Source organism: Enhydra lutris, unplaced genomic scaffold, assembly GCF_002288905.1.
Source record: "Enhydra lutris kenyoni isolate GAN:26980312 unplaced genomic scaffold, ASM228890v2 scaffoldscaffold15, whole genome shotgun sequence".
Lineage (NCBI taxonomy): Eukaryota > Metazoa > Chordata > Mammalia > Carnivora > Mustelidae > Enhydra > Enhydra lutris.
The window spans coordinates 105,114-129,174 of record NW_019154099.1 but is presented as its reverse complement, the minus strand read 5'-3'; the positions used below and the strand labels follow the sequence as shown (position 1 = coordinate 129,174).

Here is a 24,061-nt window from a genome sequence, read left to right as displayed (position 1 = left end):
AAAATCTACACATACACACGTTTACTATATAAGTCTGTGTTAAATACACGAAAAAAATTGGGGCGGTTACTGTACTAATATTGGTAACATTTAAGAAGGGTGGTGTGGAGTAGAAAAATTGTGTTTTACCTGTATTTGGACTTAACAAGAAAATACTTAGATATAGAAGTGATGAGCTAGAGAAAACCCCAGGCAGGAGTCTCTTTGCTTTTGCCTGGATAGTTACTTCATCATTCGGTTTACTGGTGACCTTTGCTCCCCAACCTTCATGTGGTCACCCAGTACCTCATTTTTACATAATTCAGGTCTAACTACATAGAAAAGACCCCATCTTGATTCCCAAATACCTATGGAAAGGTCTCTGACAGTCCAGGTTGGGTCAGGTGCCCATTCTGTCCTATTAACCAGAGGCATAGCCAGTAATTATGACACAAAAATAACAGAGGATTATCTCCACTTTACCCCGCAGAAAGATGAGGTTCAACTAACTCCTCTGCGGTCGCATACCTTTTATGGGAAGGTAGGAGCTGAGGTTTTGAATGTAGATCTTCTGGACTTCAAAGCTCATGTACCATATATTACATGCTTGGAGATATTTAGCTTGGAACAAACCTAGGTCAGACACTTGATAAATGTTCTTAAGCACCCGGAAAGGAGCGAGACCAATGTCTGTAAAGGGTAGCACTAGGATTATTTGAGGAGACGGATTTGCCTCACAGCTGGGGGAGCAGGGGGTGGGGAGAAAAGCACTCTATGAAACTTCCAAAGGAATGATTTATCTCAAGTTCCCTCTCACTGAGGCATTTCAAGCTACTCTGTATGGCCAGAACATACAGAAATGAACAACACAGTATACTCATGTTAAAGCCGAGAGTATAAGCCAGCTTGAAGTTTATTTCAAAATGGCATATTTTGTACCACTCATACAAAGTAAGAAAAAAAATTAAGATAAAAATTAAGGTAAACCTTTAGATAAATTGATAAATTTTTCAAAAGGAAATATATCATTAAGCACATATTTAAGTATTAAAAACCCCAAGTCAAATCCAACTATAATGTATTCTAAAAGCAAGGTTCAAATTTATTCACTGTAGTTAAACTGCATTTCATATTTGTTGAAATAAATAAATGTCACTGAAACATTGCTATACTGATATATTTATTTATAAATATTAGGAACACAGTTTATAAAAGAATAAGACTCCTCTTTAGAACATAATAGAACAAAGATAGGTGCTATTATACAAATGGTGAATGAGTGAACACAAGACTGTGATTTTCAAGCACATTTATATCACACGCAGTTTTAAAACTATAGAATCTTTGAAACTAGATTGGAAGAGGATGTATTTAAGTATTAGTCTGGAGACTTATAAAACAATTTTAGGGGTGATATTTAATGTGTGGGGAGAAGAAACTGTTTACTGTATATAACTATCATGGTTCAAGGGACATGACTTAACAGTAAAGTTTTTATTATATTTTATATTAGTTGTATTTTATATTATTTTAGAAATACTACCTAAATTAGAATGACGTTATATATCCCTTCTCTAATTCCATTCTAATGTCTACAACTGTATCAAATGAAATGAGGAAAGTTAAAGTTTTAACATTTCAGACAGCCAAGTTACAAAAGGAACTTTTGTAAAAAAGAAACTCAGATTTAAAGTTTCAAATATCTGCTGCATTTGGCACATTTTCTTTTTTACTGTAAAGTATTTCCTCCTAGAAATGGGGCATTTAGTGAATTATCATTTGTGGTGACCTCAGCTACAATAAAAAAGAAACCAACAGTGACCACAGACTCACTAGCATTGATGGAAAGTGAGGGAAGAGCCAAAGCACGACAGACCACAGCAGCCCAGGTAACAAGAACTGGGTGAAAACACAAACTAAGTCTTCCATGTCTTCACTTTTGCAGGGGGTTGCACTACATTGCAATTACTGACTTTCCTACTGATCCAGAACTAAGGAAAGGCAAAAAAAAAAAGTCAGTATTCTGTTAAAAGCTGGCATGTGTATTATAAATTTTAAGAACATGTGAATTTTAAGAACACGCAAATATAGAAATCTTATCTCGAACACCCTTTCTGCCACAGTATTACTTATATTTAATGACTAACAAGTTAAGACTATTAAAAGTGAACAAGCCAATATTATGATCAAACCTGTCTTTATTCAAGGAACATAGTAAACTACTTGACAAAATCTACCTTTATTAGAAACTCCCTCTGCTGAGATTGACAAGGTAGGATTAGCTTTCTGTTACACGGAAGGCAATTCCTGCTACAAGGTGAACATCAGTGAAAGAGCTTACTGCCATGAATACTTAGGTACTTGGCCAACTCCCAATAGACATACAAAGCCACAAGAAGCCAACAAAAGACCCCAGGAACAACAGAAGCCCCGCTGCTTATCATCATTTTATTTCTCTTGTGCTGTTCCAGTCTCTGAGTACATCGGGCAGAGCGCAGCGTTAGGACGGCACACAAAAGCATCGGTTTCACCTCCCAACTCTGTTAGCTGCTCCAATGAAGACACGCATGGGTAATGGTCTTTTAACATATCTGGCAGTTTAGAAGTCTTCTCGTGAATACGTCGAGAACGTCTAACTGGTGTTAGAAACTTTAGCTCTTTAAATGTAGTATCTGTGTTATCAAACTGTATCTTCTTTTTTATACTAAAAAGACACAAAATTATTCCCAGAGTTAAAAAACAATAACATTTTCACTTTGTTCTTTTTTATCATCCTAGAGCTTGTAAGTTTTTATCATCCTAGAGCTTGTAAGTTAAAACTATGTGATTTATGACATTTATCATCCTAGAGCTTGTAAGTTAAAACTACGTGATTGCCTGCCTTATAGAAAAAGAGATACTGAGAGCTCTTGTAGTTAGGAACTCCTTCTTTTCTCTATTTGTTGTCACAGTTTATACACAGTAGATTCGTGAATATCTGTACAATTGGCTAGTTGCTCAATTCCATAACCTACTATTAGCAATAACATATGGACATTAAATAAAATGATGTCAAAGTTTTCTTTTACAAAATGGCAATACTTCGGGTAAAAGCAAAGAAAATACGCTAATTTTAAGATTTTATTTATTTGAGAGAGAGGGGTGGAGATAGTACCAGAGGTAGTGAGAGAGAGCATGAGCGGAAAGGAGAGGCAAGCTCCACACTGAGCAGGGAGCCCAACGCAGAACTTGATCCCAGGGCCCTGGGATCATGACCTGAGTCGAAGGCAGATGTTTAACCGACTGAGCCAACCGGGTGCCCCCAAATACAGTATTTAAAAGGTAAATTGTCCAGGGGTGCCTGGGTGGTTCAGTCAGTTAAGCATCCAACTCTTGATTTCAGCTCAGGTCATGATATCAGGGTTGTGAGATCGAGTCCTATGACAGGGCTCCACACTGGGTATGGTGTCTGCTTAAGATTCTCTCTCTTCTCTCCTCTGCCCCTTCTCCCCAACTTTTATGCGCTCTCTCTCTCTCGCACTCTCTCTCTCTCTCTCTCTCTCTCTCACACACACACACAAACACACACACACACACACACACAAGGTGAAGTGTCCCAATGATATTGATTTGTTTGAAACCATTCTAAGTTGGAAGCTAAAGATTTTTAGATACCATATTTATTATTCTTAAACATAAAAACCAATCACAGCACATTACATTTTGAAAGTTTACCTTTGTAGGTATGGTGTAGTAGACACGTTATATTTGATTAAGCAACTCCCCCTGGTCTCTGTACTGGGAGTTTTAACATCATTGGTTGGATCTTTTTTGTCATCTTCCTCTTTTTCACAATCTTGAAATACCACATTTCTAGATTTCTTTTCCATTTCTGATCTTCCTGACTCTAGATTAACACCCATATCTTCATTGTTGACTTCTTGAATGTATTCCTTAGTTGCACAAGCCTCAACATTTTCTCCTATGAAAATACATTTATAGATTAAGCTTTTGGTCAAAGTTAAAGAGAAAAATCAGAAGACATTAAAGTTATTCATAGTTGGTCAGATTTTCAAAATAGAAGAACCAAACTGCCATCTCCTACCCGTTACTTTTCCTAAGCCAATACTGCTGACAACTATTAACAAATATTCACTATCACCTATGGGTTGGGATTGTAGATACAGATATAAGATTGAAATCATCCCTGTCCTTTAAGTTCACATTCCATGGAAGAGATATGATTGAAAATAATTAAAGCGAGAAAAATTCTATAAAGTTGAGGTAAGAACAAAGGGTTATGGGAACCCATAAAATGGAACAACTACCTTTGCTTGAGGGACAGGGAGAGAGCTAGGGAAAGCTTCACAAATGACATTCAGGCTGGGGCTTGATAAATGAGTACTTGACATGACCAAGGAAGATAATCTTGGTTATAAAGCTTAAAAGGAAATGACCTATTAAGACAACATTAACAGGCCAGAGTGCCTAGAATATAGGGTAATATATGTGGGGAGGAGGTGATAATAGGTAGGAAGGGCTAGATTATAATGAACTTTACATGCAGGAAGTTTGGTTAAAAAAAAAAAAATCTTCACTGGAGAAACAGATACAATCAGATTTGACCACTATAAAGGATGGTTTAGAATGGCAAGGAATGAAAAGGAATGATCTGTGATGATAAGAAGACAAACGAGGTTGTCTCTAGGCAAGGCGGTAGAGAGGTAGGCATCAGCAAGAAGGCAGGTTTATGAGTTATTTCTAAGTTAGGACTTAATGAATGTATGTGCACATCAGAATGAACGTGCAGGTGTACCAAGGGCATCTCTCATAACATTTCTTGCTTACGCATCTTCAATGACAGAGGAGTTTCTTTTTTTCCTTTTCTTTTTTGGGAGGAACAGATGATGGTATGGGGAAGCAATGAGGGAAGACAATGAATTCAAAATACTTGATGTGAAATACTTGAGACATCTTGATAAATCCAGCAAGCTGAAAAGACCTCTAGATTTGACTATTAGGTATTAATTAGAGATTTGCACCAAGAGATGTTTCAGTTATAGGATATATCTGAATCTAGAAAATGTTTACATTTCATATACCTGACTTAGCCCTAGCAAAGAGAATTCTTGAATGAGCTTCTGTAGAGCATAGAACAGATGACAGAATTAATAGGTAAAATTTTAGAGATCATCTAATCAAACTGCCTCATTTTTAACACAGGGAATTAAGGCCTAGAGAAGTAAGGTAACTTTCAAAAACACTCAATGATAAATTTGGGTTTTGAACCAAACATCTTTTTTTTCCCCCTAAGATTTATTTACTTGCTAGAGAGAGAGAGAGCATGCATGAGCAGAGGGGAGGGACAGTGACAGATGGAGAAGTAGGCTCCCCGCTGAGCAGGGAGTCCAATGTGGGACCTGATCTCAGGACCCTGAGATCATGACCTGAGCCGAAGGCAGCTGCCTAACCAACTGAGCCACCCAGGCACCCTTGAACCAGACATCCTAGTTAAAAATTCTTATACTACATAAGGCCACTGAATCTCAGAGGTATGCCTACAGACATAAGAGGAGAGAAACATTCTACAAATTTAAAAAGATAAAAGACAAATAATTCAAATTTAATAAAATCACAATTTACTTGAAGAAAATTAAAAACTTACCATATTTCACTTTCTCTTGACTCTTCATTGTTAGAATATCTGCAATTGCATGTCGCATCTCTTCAATAGGCTTAATTTTTTTAATGAAGAAAATATAATTTTTATATTCTCAGACATTAACTAGGTTATTCAAGTCAAAAATATTTAATGTCAAAACATTAACAAGGTTATTCAAGCCAAAAATATTTAAAGCAATGATAATATTTCATACTTTAAAACAAGGCAAATCATGTGTCTTTTCTCAGAATACTTATTTTGACACTCGAATGTTTGAAAATGACTCTCTTTCCAATTTATAGAATAAAAATGAATACAAGGGGTAGAATTATCAGATTAAAATTCTCCCCACAATTTTTCTTAAGCCTCTGGTAACTCTTTTAACTATTTGTCTGATATAAACAAAATTAATGGATAAGTAGCAAGCCAACAATATCAAAGAGCTGATAATACTAATTTAAAGTAAATTTAATATAAAGTTTACTCTTTTTTTCCTACATTCAAGTCCATGGTTATGCTTTTTTTTCCACATGCTATTAAATGCATCTCTGAACAGCTCAAGGCTGACCAGCCTAACATTTCACTCATTTGAATTCAACAGTTTACTTTGTGTCCACTATATGCCAGAACATGGAAGCACTTACTATGTTCTTTTGTACTACCATGATTGCTAATGCAACATATTCAAGATATTATATAAAAGGGAAGTTCTGGCTCATATTCTTAGTTCTAGAACATAGTTTTGAACTACTCACTCAGCCTGCATTCAATTTTCTTGCCTAATTTTAATCCTTGCTTTCCACTTTCTGCTGCCATGTTACATTTCTCTCTTTACATCCTGCTCTCCGTATGAGTCCTTGCCTCTGGCACGCATCCTAGCTATTCTGCTTTAAGCCACCTTAAGTAATGTCCCTTCTGGTTCATGTAGTCGGAGCCTCCACACCCCCTTCCAAGTGGGATTCTGTCAAATATAATCACCCTTCAACAAAGTGTTTTTTATATAATAGCCTTTGAGAGAATATCTGCTGAATATTTATGATCCAAGTGCGAGGTCAAATAGCATCTGCTGGCTTTGCTGAGACTCAAGTGAGTAGACCTTTCTTAAAGAAAGGCTAAAGAAAAGAATTTTTAAAAACTCTCTCTGTAAATAATCTCCAAAATGCATTTTTGGGAAACTTGGTCAAAAGGAAACGCATTTTAGAAATACTTGCCCATAAAGACAAAAAACCCAGCCAAACTGAAAAACCTACAGATACAATTTATTCTATACTCAGAGCCTTTTGTACCAATAGACTAGGAAGAGGGGAGAGATGTCTTATAAAACCACTATGGTGCTAGTATGTCAGAGAAACTAGTTTACTGCCATATTCTATGCGTGGGTAGGACCAAACATATGGCATAAAAATGTGAGAACATGTAAGAGCATTAAGAAATGCTCTTCAAGTGAAAGACTTCTTTCACATAGCCACAGAACCTGCTAACATTTTAAAAGTTAATTTAATTCTATTTGCTTTATATTTGTTAAACAAATTTTAATATTAAAAATTCAATTTCCCAGATTTCTTAACTAGAAAATGTACAAAATGATATGTGCTAAAATATTTCTTACAGCAAGTTTCATTAATGTACATTTCAGTGTATATCCGTCTTCAGAGGTCTGATTATCACTAGTTCATGAGCAAGTTTTAGAATGTTGAGAAACAGCTTTTATAACATGCGATCACTGTGGCCTTTAAACATTCATTACTACTACATATGGAACCACAATTTTATCAAGTTATGTTATGATGTGCTCCAAAATAGCTCTGAATCCTTTACGCTGTATTAGTAAAGACCAGTAAATTATAATCTTACCTGAGCTCCTGCCAAAATAGCTTTCTCATAGATTGTGATAATATTTTCAATAGGACTTGTGAGTGGTTCAATACGTACAAGGCATATCCAATATTTAACAAGTTTTTTGGCATCTGGAATATTTTTAATCAGGTCATTCAGTATGACCAATATTTCTTCTTTTGGGCATCCCTAAAACAGCAAGAAGTGAAGTGACATCCTTTAGCCTCTGAACTATGAACAATTAAGTAAGTGTACTATAAGATCTATATCTTGCTATATACACTTGCTATAAGTAAGTGTACTATCAAGATCAATGATAAGAAAAGAAAAAGTTGACAGAAAATTATTCATAAGAATATTCAGTATTCTTTTCCTTACTCCAAACTTATTCTGAATGGGTAGTAAGAAGCCTATTAGTCATGAGTACACAGCATGAAAACAAAGAAATACTAGTTGAGAAAAATATTAGTCAAAAATGACTAACACGGGACACCTGGGTGGCTCAGTTGGTTAAGCAGCTGCCTTCGGCTCAGGTCATGATCCCAGCGTCCTGGGATCAAGTCCCACATCGGGCTCCTTGCTTGGCGGGGAGCCTGCTTCTCCCTCTGCCTCTGCCTGCCATTCTGTCTGCCTGTGCTCGCTCTCTCTCCCTCTCTCTCTGACAAATAAATAAAATTTAAAAAAAAAAAAAAAAAAAGCCAAAACGGAGATTATAAAAAAAAAAAAAAATGACTAACACACACACACACAAATGACTAACACTTTACTTTGTCTTGACGATTATCCTTTAATACATTGTGGGATTCCATTTAATACTTGATTTGGAATTTTGCACCTACCAAATGTTTGTGTGGGGGGAATAGCTTGCAGGTTTTTAAAAACAGTCTTTGTCAGTTCTTGATATTAAGGTTAAAATGAATCTGTAATGGTTGAAGTAAGTTAAGAGCTATATATAGATGGTAAGACAGAGAACTTCCACAGAATCAATGACAAACCCCAGCTGAGCAAAAATAAGAATATAATCAGGGAAACTCTGGTCCTAATTTTCACTGGTTTTCAAAAATCACAAAAAGCTTACAGACACTCATGAAGACCAGAGTAAGGTTTGAAATCATACTCTCCATATTCAGTCTTGTTATGGATCTTAGACACCATAGGTGACCAAATCAAGATGAAAAAGTAGTCAGGAAATAAAGGAAACATTCTTGAGTTATTACACTTTGTAGGATTTTGGTCCAAATAGTGAAACTCTACAATAAGCTTAAGACCATGATGATGTTGGTTTCAATTAATGGAATTTTGTTTGCAAATATTTTAGTTGACTTGAATTTAATCTGTGATAATGACCCACTAATTTAGGTTGCTAGTCTTTGATAAAATATGTAATAAGTAGAAAAAAAATGTGTGAATATGCTGAAGGAATGAAAAAATTGAAGTATCAGAGTAAATATCCACCCCCAGCCCACTCTATATTAACATCTTAGAGGAATACCATATTTATAAATTAAAAAAAAAAAAATCAAGTAAAAAACCTAGTTATCCCTTTGATACATTTATATGTCCTCAATGAAAATGCAGTCCATTAAAGCCTAAAGAGAATCTCACAATTAACACTGAGTCTACATAACACCACTAACACATTACGTGGTCAAAAGAGTGACAAGGTAATTTAGTAAGAGAACATTTTTAAGATAATTTACAAACTATAAACTACTACACAAATATAAGGACTATACCTCATTAATCAGGTTTAAGCATTCTGAAAATGTCTTGTTTACTTTTTCAGTAAATAATCTTTGTTCATCTTCTTCTACCATGGTTGTCCAAAAGGACCCAACTGAGTTTTCGTTCTGCCCTCCAGGCTCAGGCTGGGTAACCACTGCACTAGGAGGCCTTTTCAGCACTTTTCTTTTGCCAGCTCTCCACTCGCTCAGACGAGCTCTACAGTTAGAAGCAGGATATAAGCGTTACCTGTGCTACTGATGATAGAATTCTGTCAGACAGAGAAGTTAAAAAATAACTCAGGTCTTTAAGCAGTTCCACACCCATGGCCCACACGTTAAGTTCCCAAGTTCAAAGAAAAAGAAATCAATGTTCATTACATGCTCAAACACCCCAAGACTGTGTTTTTAAATGGAGAGGTTATAAGACATTTCCCAACTGTATTAAGTATCTCAGATTACAGCAACCTAATGAAACACCCTTAAGCACAGTAACTTAGGTCACCTCTGCTCCACCACTGGATAAATTTACTCCACCACTGGATAAATCTGCCTACAACAGAGGATATTCCACACACACACATACACACACAAAAATTCTAGTACCTTCATGGAGATTATAAGCCGCATGCACAAGTGGCACTCTACTGAAAACTAAGCCTATAAAATGAAATCAACTTACTTTCTCTCTTCTGCTGTTTCTTTGGGCCGGGCCGACCTATCAAGAGTTGCTTTTGCTATAGTGTGTCTGCGAGGGTCAATGCTTTTTGATTTCTGTACCAGTTTGGTGTTAGAAGACAAAGCAGGCCTGGCTACAGTTTCAGAGGTCAGGCTTCTTGCCAATGTCTTCCTTCTCTCTACATCCTGAGCACTGGTTTTGGCACTAGATGAAACCGTGTTTGAGTGTAATAATTCTTTCTCCCGAGGCCCTTTCCGGATTGTAACGTTGGCAGTGGTTCTCCCAAGGCCCTGTTTCACAGCGTCCTGGGCGCTGTCTCGGTGACTTCTGATAGGAGGCCGCACCAGCTGTCTGTCCTGAGATGCTGTGCTCCCAAATTTAGTGGTGGTCACTGTGTTCAGGGCTCTATCACTTCTCACGGTTGCACCTCGGGTATCTGCGGGCAGAGTCTCTGGGGCTTTAGGGACAGCGGCTGAAGGTTTCTTCGTTGTTGCAGAACTCTCATCTCTGACCGGCAGGGGCTTTCTAAATGAATTAATCTTAGACTGAACAATTTGGCCACGGTAAGACCCAAGCACAAGCTTCTTGGACGTGTTAGCATCTTGCTTTGGTTTTTCTGTGGATACCTGTTTCTTTTTATTGTTGTTTTTAAGATGAAACACTTGGCTTAATGTCATGTGTTGACTTTGAGGGTCATCTTTAATTGGTACAGACTGTCCCATTTGATTATTATCCTCAAAATTATGTGTGTCAGTTGCTATTGTTGAATTGGTTGATTCATTAGAAGGTCTTAAAGGAATACAATTTTTTCCCGTTATATGATTTTTGTTCCCAGAAGGTCTACTGACATTTTCTTTACCAGCCTAAAAGAGTGATTTCAGACAAATAAGTCTTTCAGAACTCATTTCTTTAAGGTTTGGGAAGGAGAAAGGGGGAGGGGAAAGGACAATTTAGGAGGGCTATAATCCATATCTTACCATTTTTGTTTTAAATTTCAGAACTTTTGTCTCTTCATGGACCTGGCCTTCAGAGTTCATCACTTTCTGGTCTCTACTACTTTAAGAAATAAGAAAAGGAAAAAAAAAGTTTAACCATGTACCAAGGAAGTTTTCTCTTTGTGGGGAGGGATGGAAGAATATTAACAATCATCTGACTTTGTAATTTTAAATTGAGGCCAGAATGGAGCTGAGTTTTATGTGTCCTTTTTCTTTATTACAGGGTGGACTTAACAGTATAAAGAAGATAGCTGAGGAATTTAAAGATATTTTCTTAAAAATCTTAACAACTCCCCTACACAGAATATGTAAACACTTGATAATCTCATTCCAAAACATTCTTCCTAGTCACTCAAATAAGTCCTCAAAATCTTTATTAAGCAACATTTTCTTTGGTTAGTTTTAAGTACTTAGTAAAGGACTTACAGTGAAAAATTTTTAAATATAGGCCCTCTTCAAGTAAGTGGTTTGAGGAAAACTGGACAGCTGCAAGCAAAAGAATGAAACTGGACTAATTTCTTACATCATACACAAAAATAAACTCAAAATGCATTAAAAATCTAAATATAAGACCTGAAACCATAAAACTTCTATAAGGAAATAGAGGCAGTAAACTCCTGGACATCAGCCTTAGTCATATTTTGCTGGATGTCTCCCCTCAGGCAAAGAAAACAAAAGTAAAAATAACTGGGACTACATCGATCTAAAAAGCCTTTGCACAAGAAAGAAAACCATCAACAAATGAAAAGGTGGGGCACCTAGGTGGCTCAGTCAGTTAAGCCTCCAACTCTTGATTACAGCTCAGGTCATGATTTTGGGATTGTGAGACAGAGCCAGCCCCGCCCCCGCCAGCCCTGCGTTGGGTTCTGTACTAGGTGTGGCGCCTGCAGAAGATTCTCTCTCCCTCTGCCCCAACTGGCTCTCTCTCTCTCTCTCTTTCAATCACATACACATACACACACACACACACACTCTCTCTCTCTCTCTCTCAAAAAAAAAAAAAAAAGGCAATCTACTAAATGAGAGAAGTTATTTACAAATAACATATCTGATAAGGGGTTAATTTCCAAAATTCATAAAGAACTCTTACAACTCAACATGAAGAAAACCCAATTAAAAAGTGGGCAGAGGACTTGTACAGACATTTTTCCAAACGCATACAGATGGCCAACAAACCCATGTTGTTTGTTGTCAACATCACTAATCATCAGGAGAATGTAAATCAAAACCACAATGAGATATTACCTCACACCAGTCAGAATGGCTAGTATTTTTTTTTAATTTTGAGAGAGAGTGCACATGCATGAACATGAAGGGGTGGGGTAGAGAGAGAGAGAGAGAGAGAGAGAATCTCAAGCAGACTCCTTGCTGAGTGCAGAGCCGGAAGTGGAGCTCAATCTCACGACCCTGGGATCATGATCTGAGCCGAAATCAAGAGTCAAACGTTTAACCGATTGAGCCACAAAAGTGCCCTGAGAATGGCTAGTATTAAATAAACAAAAAAATAACAAGTGTTGGCAAAGATATATATAGAGAAAAAGGAGCCCCTGTGCACTGAAAATATAAACTGGTACAGTCAGTGGAAAATAATATAGAGGGTCCTCAAAAAATTAGAAATAGAAATACCAGATGATCCAATACTTTCTCTTCCGGGTATTTACGTGAAGAAAATGAAAACAGTAATTCAAAAGATATATCCACTCCTGTGTTTACTGCAGCATTATTTATAATAGCCAAGATACAGAAGTAACCTAACTGTCCATTGATAAATTAATGGATAAAGAAGATGTGGTACAGGGGTGCCTGGGTGGCTCAGTCAGGTGAGCGGCTGCCTTTGGCTCAGGTCATAGATCCCAGAGTCCTGGGATCGAGCCCCACATCAGGCTCCCTGCTTGGCGGGGAGCCTGCTTCTCCCTCTCCCTCTGCCTATCGCTCTGCCTACTTGTACTTTCCATCTCTCTTGTCAAATAAATAAATAAAATCTTAAAAAAAAAAAAAAGAAGAAGAAGAATATGTGGCATATATACACAATGGAGTATTACTCAGCCATAAAAAATAATGAAATCTTGCCATTTGTGACAACATGGATGGACCTGGAGGGTATTCTGCCAAGTGAAATAAGACAACTGGAGAAAGACAAACACCATATGATTTCACTTCTATGTGGAATCTTAAAAACAAAACCAAAAACAAAAACAATAGAAACAGACTCAAATACAGAGAACTGATCTTTGCCTGAGAGGAAGGCAGTGAGGGGGTGGGAGAATGAAATAGATGAAGGGAGTTAAGAAGTACCAACTTCTAGTTATAAAATAAGTAAGTCATGGGGATGAAAAGTACAGCATAGGGAATACAGTCAATAATATTACAGTAACTTTGTATGGTGACAGAAAGTAACTATACATGCTTTTGGAAAGTATTTAATGTGTACAATTGTCAAATCACTATGATGTACAGATAAAACTAATATAATATTATAGGTCCCCTATACTTTAAATAAAAAGAATAAAAGAAAAAAATAGCCTTCCCAAAAGAAATCCAAATTTTTCCATACACTCTCACAGCCCAATTCATTACAAATGTGGACTTTGGGGGCGCCTGGGTGGCTCAGTGGGTTAAAGCCTCTGCCTTCGGCTCAGGTCATGATCCCAGGGTCCTGGGATCGAGCCCCGCATCGGGCTCTCTGCTCAGCAGGGAGCCTGCTTCCTCCTCTCTCTCTGCCTGCTTCTCTGTGATCTCTGCCTGTCAAATAAATAAAATCTTTAAAAAAAAAAACAAAAAAAAAAAACAAATGTGGACTTTGGTTTTTAGATGGCAATGTATTTAGAATATATATCCCAAACAAATGCTCCCTTAAGAATTTGTTGTATATATACATATATATATATATATACATATATATATATATATAAATTCTACATTGAGGTATCTTATATATTATTGAGGTATATCATATACCTTAATAATATAAATTGTTATATCTGTTCACTCCTTTGAACAGATATAGACTGGTTTGTACAGGCCATGAGATTCTCTTAACAAGTCATTATAACAATCTGTATAAGAAAAGAAAAACAGGCTCAATTAGACACGCCATTGAATCTAAGACAGATTCCCAGTTCAGAGATGCTAAAATGTAAAAAAAAAAAAAAAAAAAAAGGTGTCTATTTTAGAATGAACAAAACTTATACCTATAATTGACAATCTGGGTTATATTGCTTTTCCCATCTGTTTGCTCAGTTTGCTTGGACAAGGGGAAGAACTTTGACATAGCTTGTACTAGCCATTTTGTACGATGGCAGAGAAGAGTCAATACGCATCACTGAACAGAGCAATGTCTCCCCAGTTTAAGCCCCTGCATTCACTACCTGAGGCAAATACTCCTTTGATTGTTCACTGGTCTGGAACCCACTGTGGGGTGGGAGATGGTGCTCAGGGTCAACCTGTCAGGTCCTCCCGATGTGGCACCTTAACTAATCAGACCCCCTGTATTATACCTGGGCGTACAGCATACTGTGATGTTACCTCAGAGAAAATCAGAAGCGATCTTAACAAGAATTAGCCCTTCTTTCTCCCACCGAAGACTGCCTGCCTATCTGCCTCTGTCCCCAGATACTCTGCCTTCCTTCCTATCTATGCATGAACTGACACCATGCTGACCCACGGGCAGACTCCCCATTTGTGCTCTCCCACTTGCCTACTCAGGATCTTTGTTTTTTTGCTCGTTCTTCTGCATCATTAACTTTCCCCTCTACTACATCACTCCCATCAGCATATAAACACGATCTATTTTATCTCATTTTAAAAGCCTTAAACCTAACGTTCCCCCTTTCAGCTCCTGCCTCATTTCTCTTTGCTTTACACCAAAACTCCTCAAAAGCCTGTATCTCTACACACTGTCTCCATGTTGTCACATTCCATTTTCTCCCCAGCCCACGCCTATCGGGCGAGTGTCCTCAACACTCCACTGGAGACTCCTAATGTCATCTGCTTCCGTGTTTCTAAAACTCATGGGTCAATTCCGTTTTCCCCTTACTGAACCTTTAAGCAGCACTTGACACAGGCAGACATTCTTCTTTCTTTCGACACTTTCCTCGCTTGGCTATGGATCACCACCTCTTCTACCTTTCCTCCTACCTCAATTGGTCCACTTCGATTAGGTCTGTCTATCTTCTTCCTAACCTCTGAGCTAGGGCTCAAAGCTGCATTTCAGTTTTAAATTTCTGGAGGCGCCTGAGTGGCTCAGTCAGTTAAGCATCTGCCTTTGGCTCAGGGCATGATCACAGGGTCCTGGGATTGAGCCCCATGTTGGGCTTCCTGCTCAATGGGGAGTCTGCTTCTCCCTCTGCCTCTTGCCCCTGCCCCCCTCCCGGCCCAAAGTTTGTGCTCTCGCTCTTGCTCACTCTCTCTCTCAAAAAAATAAATAAAATCTTTTTAAAAAATGAATAAATTTTAAATTTTTCTTCTGCTTTTTATTTTAGTTTTATACTTCTCAGGATCTCCTCCTTGTCTGTCTGTGCTAACAGAATTCTAGTACTTAGTCTTAAAAGTGCTGACCTTTCAACTGCTAGCTTATAAAATTTCAGGATAAGGAGAATCTACCTTATTCACTTATCCAGTATAGGAGAGTTATATGAAAATATGTTCTGTCCCATTCTGTCTTGTTATGATAACTGCCCTCACCAAAGTTATCTAAACAAAGGAATCTTAAAATACCCACCCTAGAGACTGTAAAATAGAATGATTTAATTTTGAAAAGCTACAACTCCGATTAGTTGTCTATTTAACAATTTGTTGCTCAAATAACAATACTTAAGTTGACATCTGTTTTTTGAAAGGAATAAATATAGTACTTGTGAGATTTCTCGGTAAAGCCAGAAGAATTTCAGAATTTTCTTGTCTTCCCACTGTGTATAAAAGTATTATAAATCCCATGGTCCAGCTGAATTCCTTATTCAAGTAAGTAGTTGAGAGGTATGCTCTTAATTGAATTAATATTCTCTTTATTCGCTCTCTAGTAATCTTACGCTACCTCAAAGTTTTAAATAAATATCATCTACAAACTGATAATTCCCAAGTTTAAATCTCTGGTCCCAATCTCAACCCAGCGTTTCAGACATAACTATTTGGCATTTCCACTTGGATGTCCTGTTGGTACCTCAAACTGAGCATGGCCAAATCAAAGTTCCTGATTCCCCCATTCCTCCTCTGTCTTTCCCTTCTAGACATATGGTACCACTATCCACTCAGTTATTCAAATAAAAAATCTAGGATCATCTTTCTGTTTTAAATGAAGAAATGCAGGATTTGTAGAAGAAAATGTAAAGCACTTAAAGTAACCTATTAATGTAAAATTAAAAAGAATTTTTAAAATTTGGAAATAATGTCAAACTCAAAGTTGCAAAATTACAAATAGTTCAAAGTATATTCCCATACTGTTTACCCAGATCTACATGGTGTTAACCTTTTATTCCACTTGCATTATCATTTGCATTGTTTCTGAATGTGTGTTGGTGTGGAGTACATGCAATTTTTTCTTCCTGAATCTTTAAAGTTAAGATATATACATGATTACCTTTAAACCCTAAATGCTTCCATGTTTATTTCCTAAAAATAGTGACTTTCTCTTACATAACTACATTAGCTATCAAATTCAACTTGACATACCCCTTAATGTACTATTTATATTCTAGTTGAAAACTGACCTAATAATGTCTTTTCTAACATTTCCCCCTCCACAGTAGGACATAGTATAAGGATCAGGTATTGGATTGAGTGCTCGCTCTTAATCTGGAACATTCAGGGTCCTCTTAAAGGGCACTCTTTCTTTCACGTCCCATCCATACCTAACCCATCAGCACGCCCTATCACCTGTACCTCCTAAATATAAGCGCCGTCTGACCACTTTCAACCACAAGGAAGGGTATGAAGCATTTGCAAAGACAAAATATAGCAATAACTCTTTGGAGAAACTAAAGAAACTAGGAGTAAGAGTAACTCAAGAACCAGTGCTCTGTGTATAAAGCCACTGAGAGATTGTGAAATAATAGCTACTGCTTGTTGGGCTCTCTCTATATACCAGGCATAGTACAATGCATTCACTATCTCATCTGATCCCCAAGAACCACACATTACTATCTCATTTTAATATAAATAAATGGACTCAAAGAAGCCAGGTTAACTCCCCTGAGGTTACACAGTTGTAGTGCCAGACTTGGAGTCCAGCCCTTAACACTCTAAAGCCAATGCTCTTAGAATGCCAGAAAGAGTCTAAAGGATGTGACTGTTAGCTCTAGAGGGGGCATCTGATCTTCTGCTTTATATACTTTCATGGGGCTTCCTTCCAGCCACAACCATATGCTATTTGTTTTTAAATTTTAACAAAATAACACCAATAACACCAATAAGAACCCAATGGAGGGTTGAGACTAAAACAAATGATCTCTAAACATCTGAGGAGAGTGACCTCTCAAAGAATAACCATCCATGCCCCGCTCCCCTCTCTCCCTCCCTCTCTCTCACACACAGTAAAAACCTTACTAAATTAAGACTGACCTTTGTAGCACTGCATAAATCATAAGTCAATATTTTGATATATACAAGCACTTTGTTTTTAAATTAATTGTTTTATCTTAGAGTATGAATTAATTTACACAGGAAGCAATGCTGTGCTATCCAAGAAGGTAAGGCTACTGAGCACTTGAAATGTGGTTAGTCCAAATTGATGTGTGAAAGTATAAAATACATGCCAAGATTCTGAAAACTCAGTACCAAAAAAGGATATAAAATGTCTCAATAACTTTTAAGAATTACATGTTGAAATTATAACATGGGGTATATTGGACTAAATATTATTACAATTCATCTTTTAAAAACAATTTTCAGGGGGCACATGGGTGGCCCAGTGGGTTAAGCTCAGATCATTATCTCAGGGTCCTGGGATTGAGTCCCACCACAGGCTCCAAGCTCAGCAGGAAGTCTGCTTGCCCCTCTCCCTCCGCCCATCCCCCTGCTGGTGCTATCTATCTCTCTCAGTTAAACAAATAATATATATATTTTTAAATATAAATAATTACATCAAAAACTATTGATGTACTGTATGTTCACTAACTGTACATAATATGTATATATATATAAATAAAAACTTCTCAAATATGGCTACTAGAATCTTTTTTTAAGATTTCATTTAGGGGCGCCTGGGTGGCTCAGTTGTTAGATGTCTGCCCTGGACTCAGGTCATGATCCCAGAGTCCTGGCTTAAAGCCCCGCATGGGGCTCCCTGCTCAGCAGGAAGCCTGCTTCTCCCTCTCCCTGCTTGTGTTCCCTCTCTCACTGTGTCTGTCTCTGTCAAATAAATAAAGCCTTAAAAAAAAAAAAGATTTCATTTATTTATTTGAGAGAGACAGCGAGAAGGGAATACAAGCAGAGGATAGGAAGAAGCAGACTTCCCGCTGAGCAGGCAGCCAGATGCCTGGCTCAATCCCAGGACGCTGGGATCATGACCCTGAGCCCAAGGCAGACACTTAATGACTGAGCTACCCAGGCGCCCCTAGGGAAAAAAAAAAAAAAAATTTAAGATTCATTTATTTAAGAGAGAAAAAGAGCCAACTAGGGGAAGGGCACAGGGAGAGGGAGACATGCAGACTCCTCCATGAGAGGGGAGCTGGAAGTGGGGATCAATCCCAGGACCCTAAGATCTGACCTGAGCCAAAATCAAGAGCAGGGTGCTTGAACCCACCGAGGCACCCAGACACGCGGAAAATTTTAAATTACAGTACAACTGTGGCTCCCATTACATTTTTATTAAACAGCTCTGATACAATTTTATAGATCTGAAACGAGAAAATTTGACCTCACCTGGGTATGTGATTTTCCTGTTTGTATGCAAAAAAAGTTTTTCTTTTTAATATATGTTCCTTGAGTTTTTGTCTTCTTTGTTCTAAACAACAAAAAGCAACAAGTCAACATTTGTTACAATAACAGCAAATAAATATTCACTAAATGAACATCTTCAAAAAATGTTCTTCTAGAGATCAGACTTTGAACACAACAGAAAATTTCCCAATTCAGTATTGCCTTTGAAAAAATAATCCCATTTTTAAGAGATCGTTACTATAAAAGGTCCCTACAACCACTGCACAAGAATCACATTCTCTTTTGTCTGAAAGTGAAAAATCTGGAGGACATCATTTTCAACATACGGTTACTGAAAGCCAAGCTTTAAGACACTAAACAGCAGAGTCGAGACACTAGACTCCAAGTTCTAATTTATCAGAACTGGATTGTGTCTGAGTTTCTTTCCTCTGTACTCCCATGTGCAGGACCAAGAACTAACAATATTATTTCTGAAGACCCAGTCCACCCTGGTTTTAAAGTCAATTGCGTTAAATTTGAAGCATCCGACAATGCAATCCCACCTGTCCCAAAAACTAGCTCCCCACACAGGCGGCGGGAGCGCCCTGCGCAAGCGCAGTGGGCCCTCGAGCTGGGCGCGGCCCCGCCCCCCGCAGGTCCCGAGTCCCCAACCCCCGGGGGCTAGCAGGAGTGCCACGCACCCTCCCTCGCTAAACGGACTCGTCCACGCCAGGACCATCTCCGCCACCAGAGGGTCACGCCCGGCCAGTAACCACCGCACGTGAGGCGCTCAGCCCCGCACACTAACACCACGGACAGGGCACCGCTCTGGTTGTCCATTTCGCTCCTGCTGAGAATGAGGCTGTGAGAGGCCGAGCGATCTGCCCAGGCTTCTCACACAACGGGTCAGGGCTGAAGCTGGTCGGCGGACTCGAGGTCCTGGCCGCTGTGTCCGAGCGACCCCCTCCCCCACGGTCACCCCCCTACCCCCGTCCTCTCAGGCAAACGAGGTGCCCGGGGGTCGCACCGCTCCATCCACCGCGACCCTCACCTCTGAACGCGGGCTGAGCCCTCTGGCTCGGGGGCAGCTGCAGGTCCTGAGGCACGGCTGGGGTGCTCATGGCCGCTACCGGAGGGGCCGCGTCTCGCCTCTGACAGTCCGGGACTGCGCAAGCCAAGGCCTCAGCACACAGAGCACGCCGCCCGCCCGGCGGTAGAAGGCGCGGCGTGAATTGAATGAACCAATGGGCGCCGAGGGGCGGAGCCTGGGCGGCGGGGGCGGGCGGTGCGTCTGCCAGTTTCGGTTAGGGCCTCCCAGCTGAGTGCCCTGGCTGGCCAGCCTGGTCAGCTGTTTCCGCGTTGAGCTTGCGACCTGGGGGTATTGGACCTGCCAAGTCCCTGCTGTGTAGCAGATAGGACTAGTCTGAACGCTCATGGGGCGTGGGGAAAGGCAGACTGGAGAAGTGTTTGGCCGCGCTCATTAACCGCGTGTTCGTTGAGGAGGCTGTAAGCACAGACTGCTGTACCCACAGCAGGTGTATTTCCCTTTCCCCAACTTGACTTCGTGGCCATATGACAGCTAGGAAGAGGGTCTGTGGGACTGCTGACAACACTGACTCCTTTGGCAGAGCATCCTGTTTATACCCACGCAATGATTTCGCTCCGGATTCGTGTTCCAGGCCCCTGGAGGTTAATGTAGGCCTGGACCGGAATGCGAGAAGGTTTGTTCTGATCGTCCGTGGAGTGGGGCACGGAAGGAGCCACTTTAGGTAAACCAGTATGGATGACAGACCCACAAAAGGTGTCACTTTAGGTAACTTGTTTGAGCCTGGTTTTGAGCATGGAGGCAGAGCCAGAAGGATACAACTTCTATACCTCCTGCACAGGTCTGAGAGCCTCTAGAGCTGGCTCCCAACGGTCAGTTCTTCCTGTCTTTCTCTGCTATTTACCTAAAGGCACGTATGGTAGCATCTTGCTAATGAGGAAGTTAGTTTGGGATGTTCTGTTGTTTTTTTCTTGATGAAATGTGAAGTATAACGTTGTGTGACTTTGCCTGCACTCGAGGCCAGGTCTGGTAGAACCAAGAACCAAACAGCACCAATCACCATACCTAAGACAACACTGCTGCTTGCACGTTACTGTTAATATTGTCGAATATCTACTACAGTTTCATCAGACAGGCTGGGTAACCACGGATTCCCATAAAGTGACAGAGAACAAAATAGAATGTAAAAAAAAAAAGTGACTCAAGAATCTCTAAACCATTATGCTAAGGAAAGCCAGCCACCAAAGGTCACACATATGGTATGATTCCATATGAAATATCCACAATAGATAAATCCACAGTGAAATGACACAGATTGGTGGTTGCCAGAGGCTACAGGTAGGGGCAAATGGGGAGAGAGCACAGAGCTGTTCACTTTAAAAGGATTATTTTATGTTATGTAAATTTCAGTATTTTTGTAAATGGGCATCGTTAAAAATAGTGACTCAAAGAAAACGGAGAGCTCAATAGGCTGAGATGGTGGGTAGAAAATCCTACAAAACTGCTAGGTTTTCCAACATGGCAATTTCCTTTCCATCTCCAGACTCACCCACTCCAAGAATGCTATCTTTTTATTTTTTTATTTTTTTTTATTTTTTTTTAAAGATTTTATTTATTTATTTGTCAGAGAGAGAGAGAGAGGGAGAGAGAGCAAGCACAGGCAGACAGAGCAAGAATGGCAGGCAGAGGCAGAGGGAGAAGCAGGCTCCCTGCTGAGCAAGGAGCCCGATGTGGGACTCGATCCCAGGACACTGGGATCATGACCTGAGCCGAAGGCAGCTGCTTAACCAACTGAGCCACCCAGGCATCCCAGAATGCTATCTTTTTAAAGACACTGTTTAAAATATCATCATCGCACAATTGTTGGAGGGAAGGCAGACGATTTTCTAAAAGATCCAAGAGAAGACTTTCTTTGCCAACACAGCTGACATTTAACTGCAGCCACCTGGATTATAGCTGATCAGCTTCCTGTGAAACAGGGAGAGCACCTGTGAGAGAACAGGATGCGACTCTCCAAAGAACAGAAGGAAGACAAAGGCAGGGTGAGGACAGGAAGTCTGGGAAGAAAGGAGCCTAAAGAAAGAGGTAATGGTCCAATGTTAGGCACTGAGGAGGTGTAGTAAGATTGGGACTGAAAGGAACCATTGGATTCAGAAGCTAAGAGGTTCTGACAAAGATACTCTGTGGATAAGTAAAAGATATTGCTGAGAGAAATTCAAGAAACCCTAAATAAATGGAGAGAGATGAGATGCTTATTCATCAGAAGACCCTATGTTGTTAAGATGTCCATTTTCTCCAAGTTGAGCTGTTCAATTCCATCCCAATCAAAATCCCAGAAGACTTTTCTATAGACATTGACAGATTCTAAAGTTTAAATGGAAATGCAAAGGATCTAGAGAAGCAAAAAAATTTTGAAACAGAACAAAGCCAGAGGACTAACACTACCTGATCTTCAAGATGTATTATAAAGCCACAGTAATCAAGACAGTATAGCTGGCTTGGTGGAAAGAAAAAGAAAGCAACGGAATATAGGGAATATAGTAGAGACGCCAGAAACCTACTCGGGCCTCTATTGTCGCTTGATTTTCCACAAGATTTCTAAGATAACTCAATGGAGGAGAAGGATGATCTTTCCAACTAATACAAGTACAGAGACAACTGTATGTCCACATGGAAAATGTTAACCATGTCCCTTAACTCACTCCTTATACAAACAAAATAAACCTCAAAATGGAATGTAGACCTAAATGTAAGAACCCAAACTACAAAATCTCCAGAAGAAAACATAGAAGAAAAATCTTAGTGACTTTGTGTTAGGCAATGCTTTCTTAAATAGGAGACAGCACAAACGATAAAAAAAAAACATTACACTGGATTTCATCAAAATTAAAACCTTTTGTTCTTCAAAAGTCACTTTAGAAAACTAAAAAAACAAACTGCAGAGCAGGAGAAAATGTTTGCAAAGCATATTTAATAAAGGACTTCACCAGAATGTGTAAGCACTCTTACAACTCAATTTTTTCAATGTGCAAAAAAAAATTGCACTTCACCAAAGAAGATACAAGAAACCAAAAATAAGCACAAGGCAGATATCTACCATCCTTAGTCATCAGAAAAATACAATTAAAATCACAAATACCATTCATTTTGTATTCACTAAAATGGCTAATACTTAAAAGATAGATAATACTAAGCTTTGGTAAGGAACTGGAACTCTCATATTACCACTGGTAGTAATACAAAATAATATAGCTACTTGAGAAAACTGGAGGTTTCTTATAAAGTTAAACATGCACTTACCATATGACCCAGCAATTACTCTTCTTGGTATTTACCCAAGAGAAATGAAGGCATGTACACAAATGTTTATTTATAGCATCTTGACTCACAATAGCCCTAAACAGAAAATAACCTGAATTCTCAACTGATGACTGGATAAGCAAATTGTGGCATAGTCATACAGTGGACCACTTCTCAGCAATGAGAAGGAACAAATTACTGAAAAATGCAACATGGATAAAATGAAAAAACTCAGTTTTTCCCTTTCTGTGCAGGGAAACACCCAGCTTCCCCCTATTGTGTTTCTTTCCAGTGTGTCTTCTTTACTCTCACACAGAAACACTTCTGACACCCCTAGTCACCAAAGGTGTGGAGGTTTTTTTCCCCCCACAACAAGCAATTCTCTGTGACATCAGCCGGGTGTCCCACGATTGAAGTCAATTGTAACACAACCTGGAGAGAATGTCAGCCACTACAGGCTAAGACTTAATCCCTCAATCCCCCCAAACTCCTTCCCTTCAACTTCAGATGCCTGTGGAAACCTAGGCACTGAATCCCTCCTGGGCTTGAATAATTTCCTAGAGCAGCTCACAAAACTCAAGAGAAGTATTTACATGGGTTTACCAGTTTTAAAAAAGATAACAGAAAGAATATAGATGAACTGTCAGGTGAAGAGATACATAGAGCAAGGTCTGGAAGGGTCCGGAGGGTAGGGGTCTCTGTACCTGTGGAGTTGGGTTTACTACTCTCTAGGCGTGGATGAGTTTACCAACCCAGGAGATCTCCAAACCCCCAACTATTGGGATTTCATGGAGGCTTTCTCATGTAAGCACGATCAATTATTAACTCTGTTTCTAGTCTCTCACCCTTCTCTGGAGAAGTGGGGGGCCAGATGGAACCTGAAAATTCCAAACTTCTCTTATCAGGGATTTCTGGTGACCAACCCCCATCCAGAAGTCCACCAAGAGTCTCCTCAATAAAACGAAAGATTTTCCTTGTGTGCTTATCACTTAGGAAATTACACGGGGTTTA

General features: G+C 39.2%; 1 protein-coding gene across 1 annotated transcript; it reads right to left on the bottom strand.

Moving 5' to 3' along the window:
* Positions 1-1,151: 1,151 nt before the first annotated feature.
* LOC111146996 (cytoskeleton associated protein 2) lies at positions 1,152-19,826 on the bottom strand. Its single transcript, XM_022502822.1, has 9 exons — positions 19,757-19,826; positions 18,709-18,790; positions 10,834-10,912; positions 9,860-10,719; positions 9,193-9,397; positions 7,475-7,645; positions 5,624-5,693; positions 3,694-3,940; positions 1,152-2,683 (listed from the first exon to the last, which is right to left on the bottom strand). Exons 1-9 carry the CDS (start codon positions 19,824-19,826, stop codon positions 2,428-2,430), a joined length of 2,040 nt encoding a protein of 679 aa, XP_022358530.1. The 3' UTR covers positions 1,152-2,427.
* Between the last annotated feature and the right edge of the window lie 4,235 nt (positions 19,827-24,061).

What these genes read in the sequence shown, in the direction of transcription:
- LOC111146996 (XM_022502822.1), bottom strand. Translation starts at nt 19,826, where the DNA reads ATGAGCACCCCAGCCGTGCCTCAGGACCTGCAGCTGCCCCCGAGCCAG. An exon ending in GGCTCAGCCCGCGTTCAGAG is followed by an intron (nt 18,791 to 19,756) that starts GTGAGGGTCGCG and finishes TTTGTTGTTTAG; the next exon opens with AACAAAGAAGACAAAAACTC. An exon ending in CAGGAAAATCACATACCCAG is followed by an intron (nt 10,913 to 18,708) that starts GTGAGGTCAAAT and finishes TATTTCTTAAAG; the next exon opens with TAGTAGAGACCAGAAAGTGA.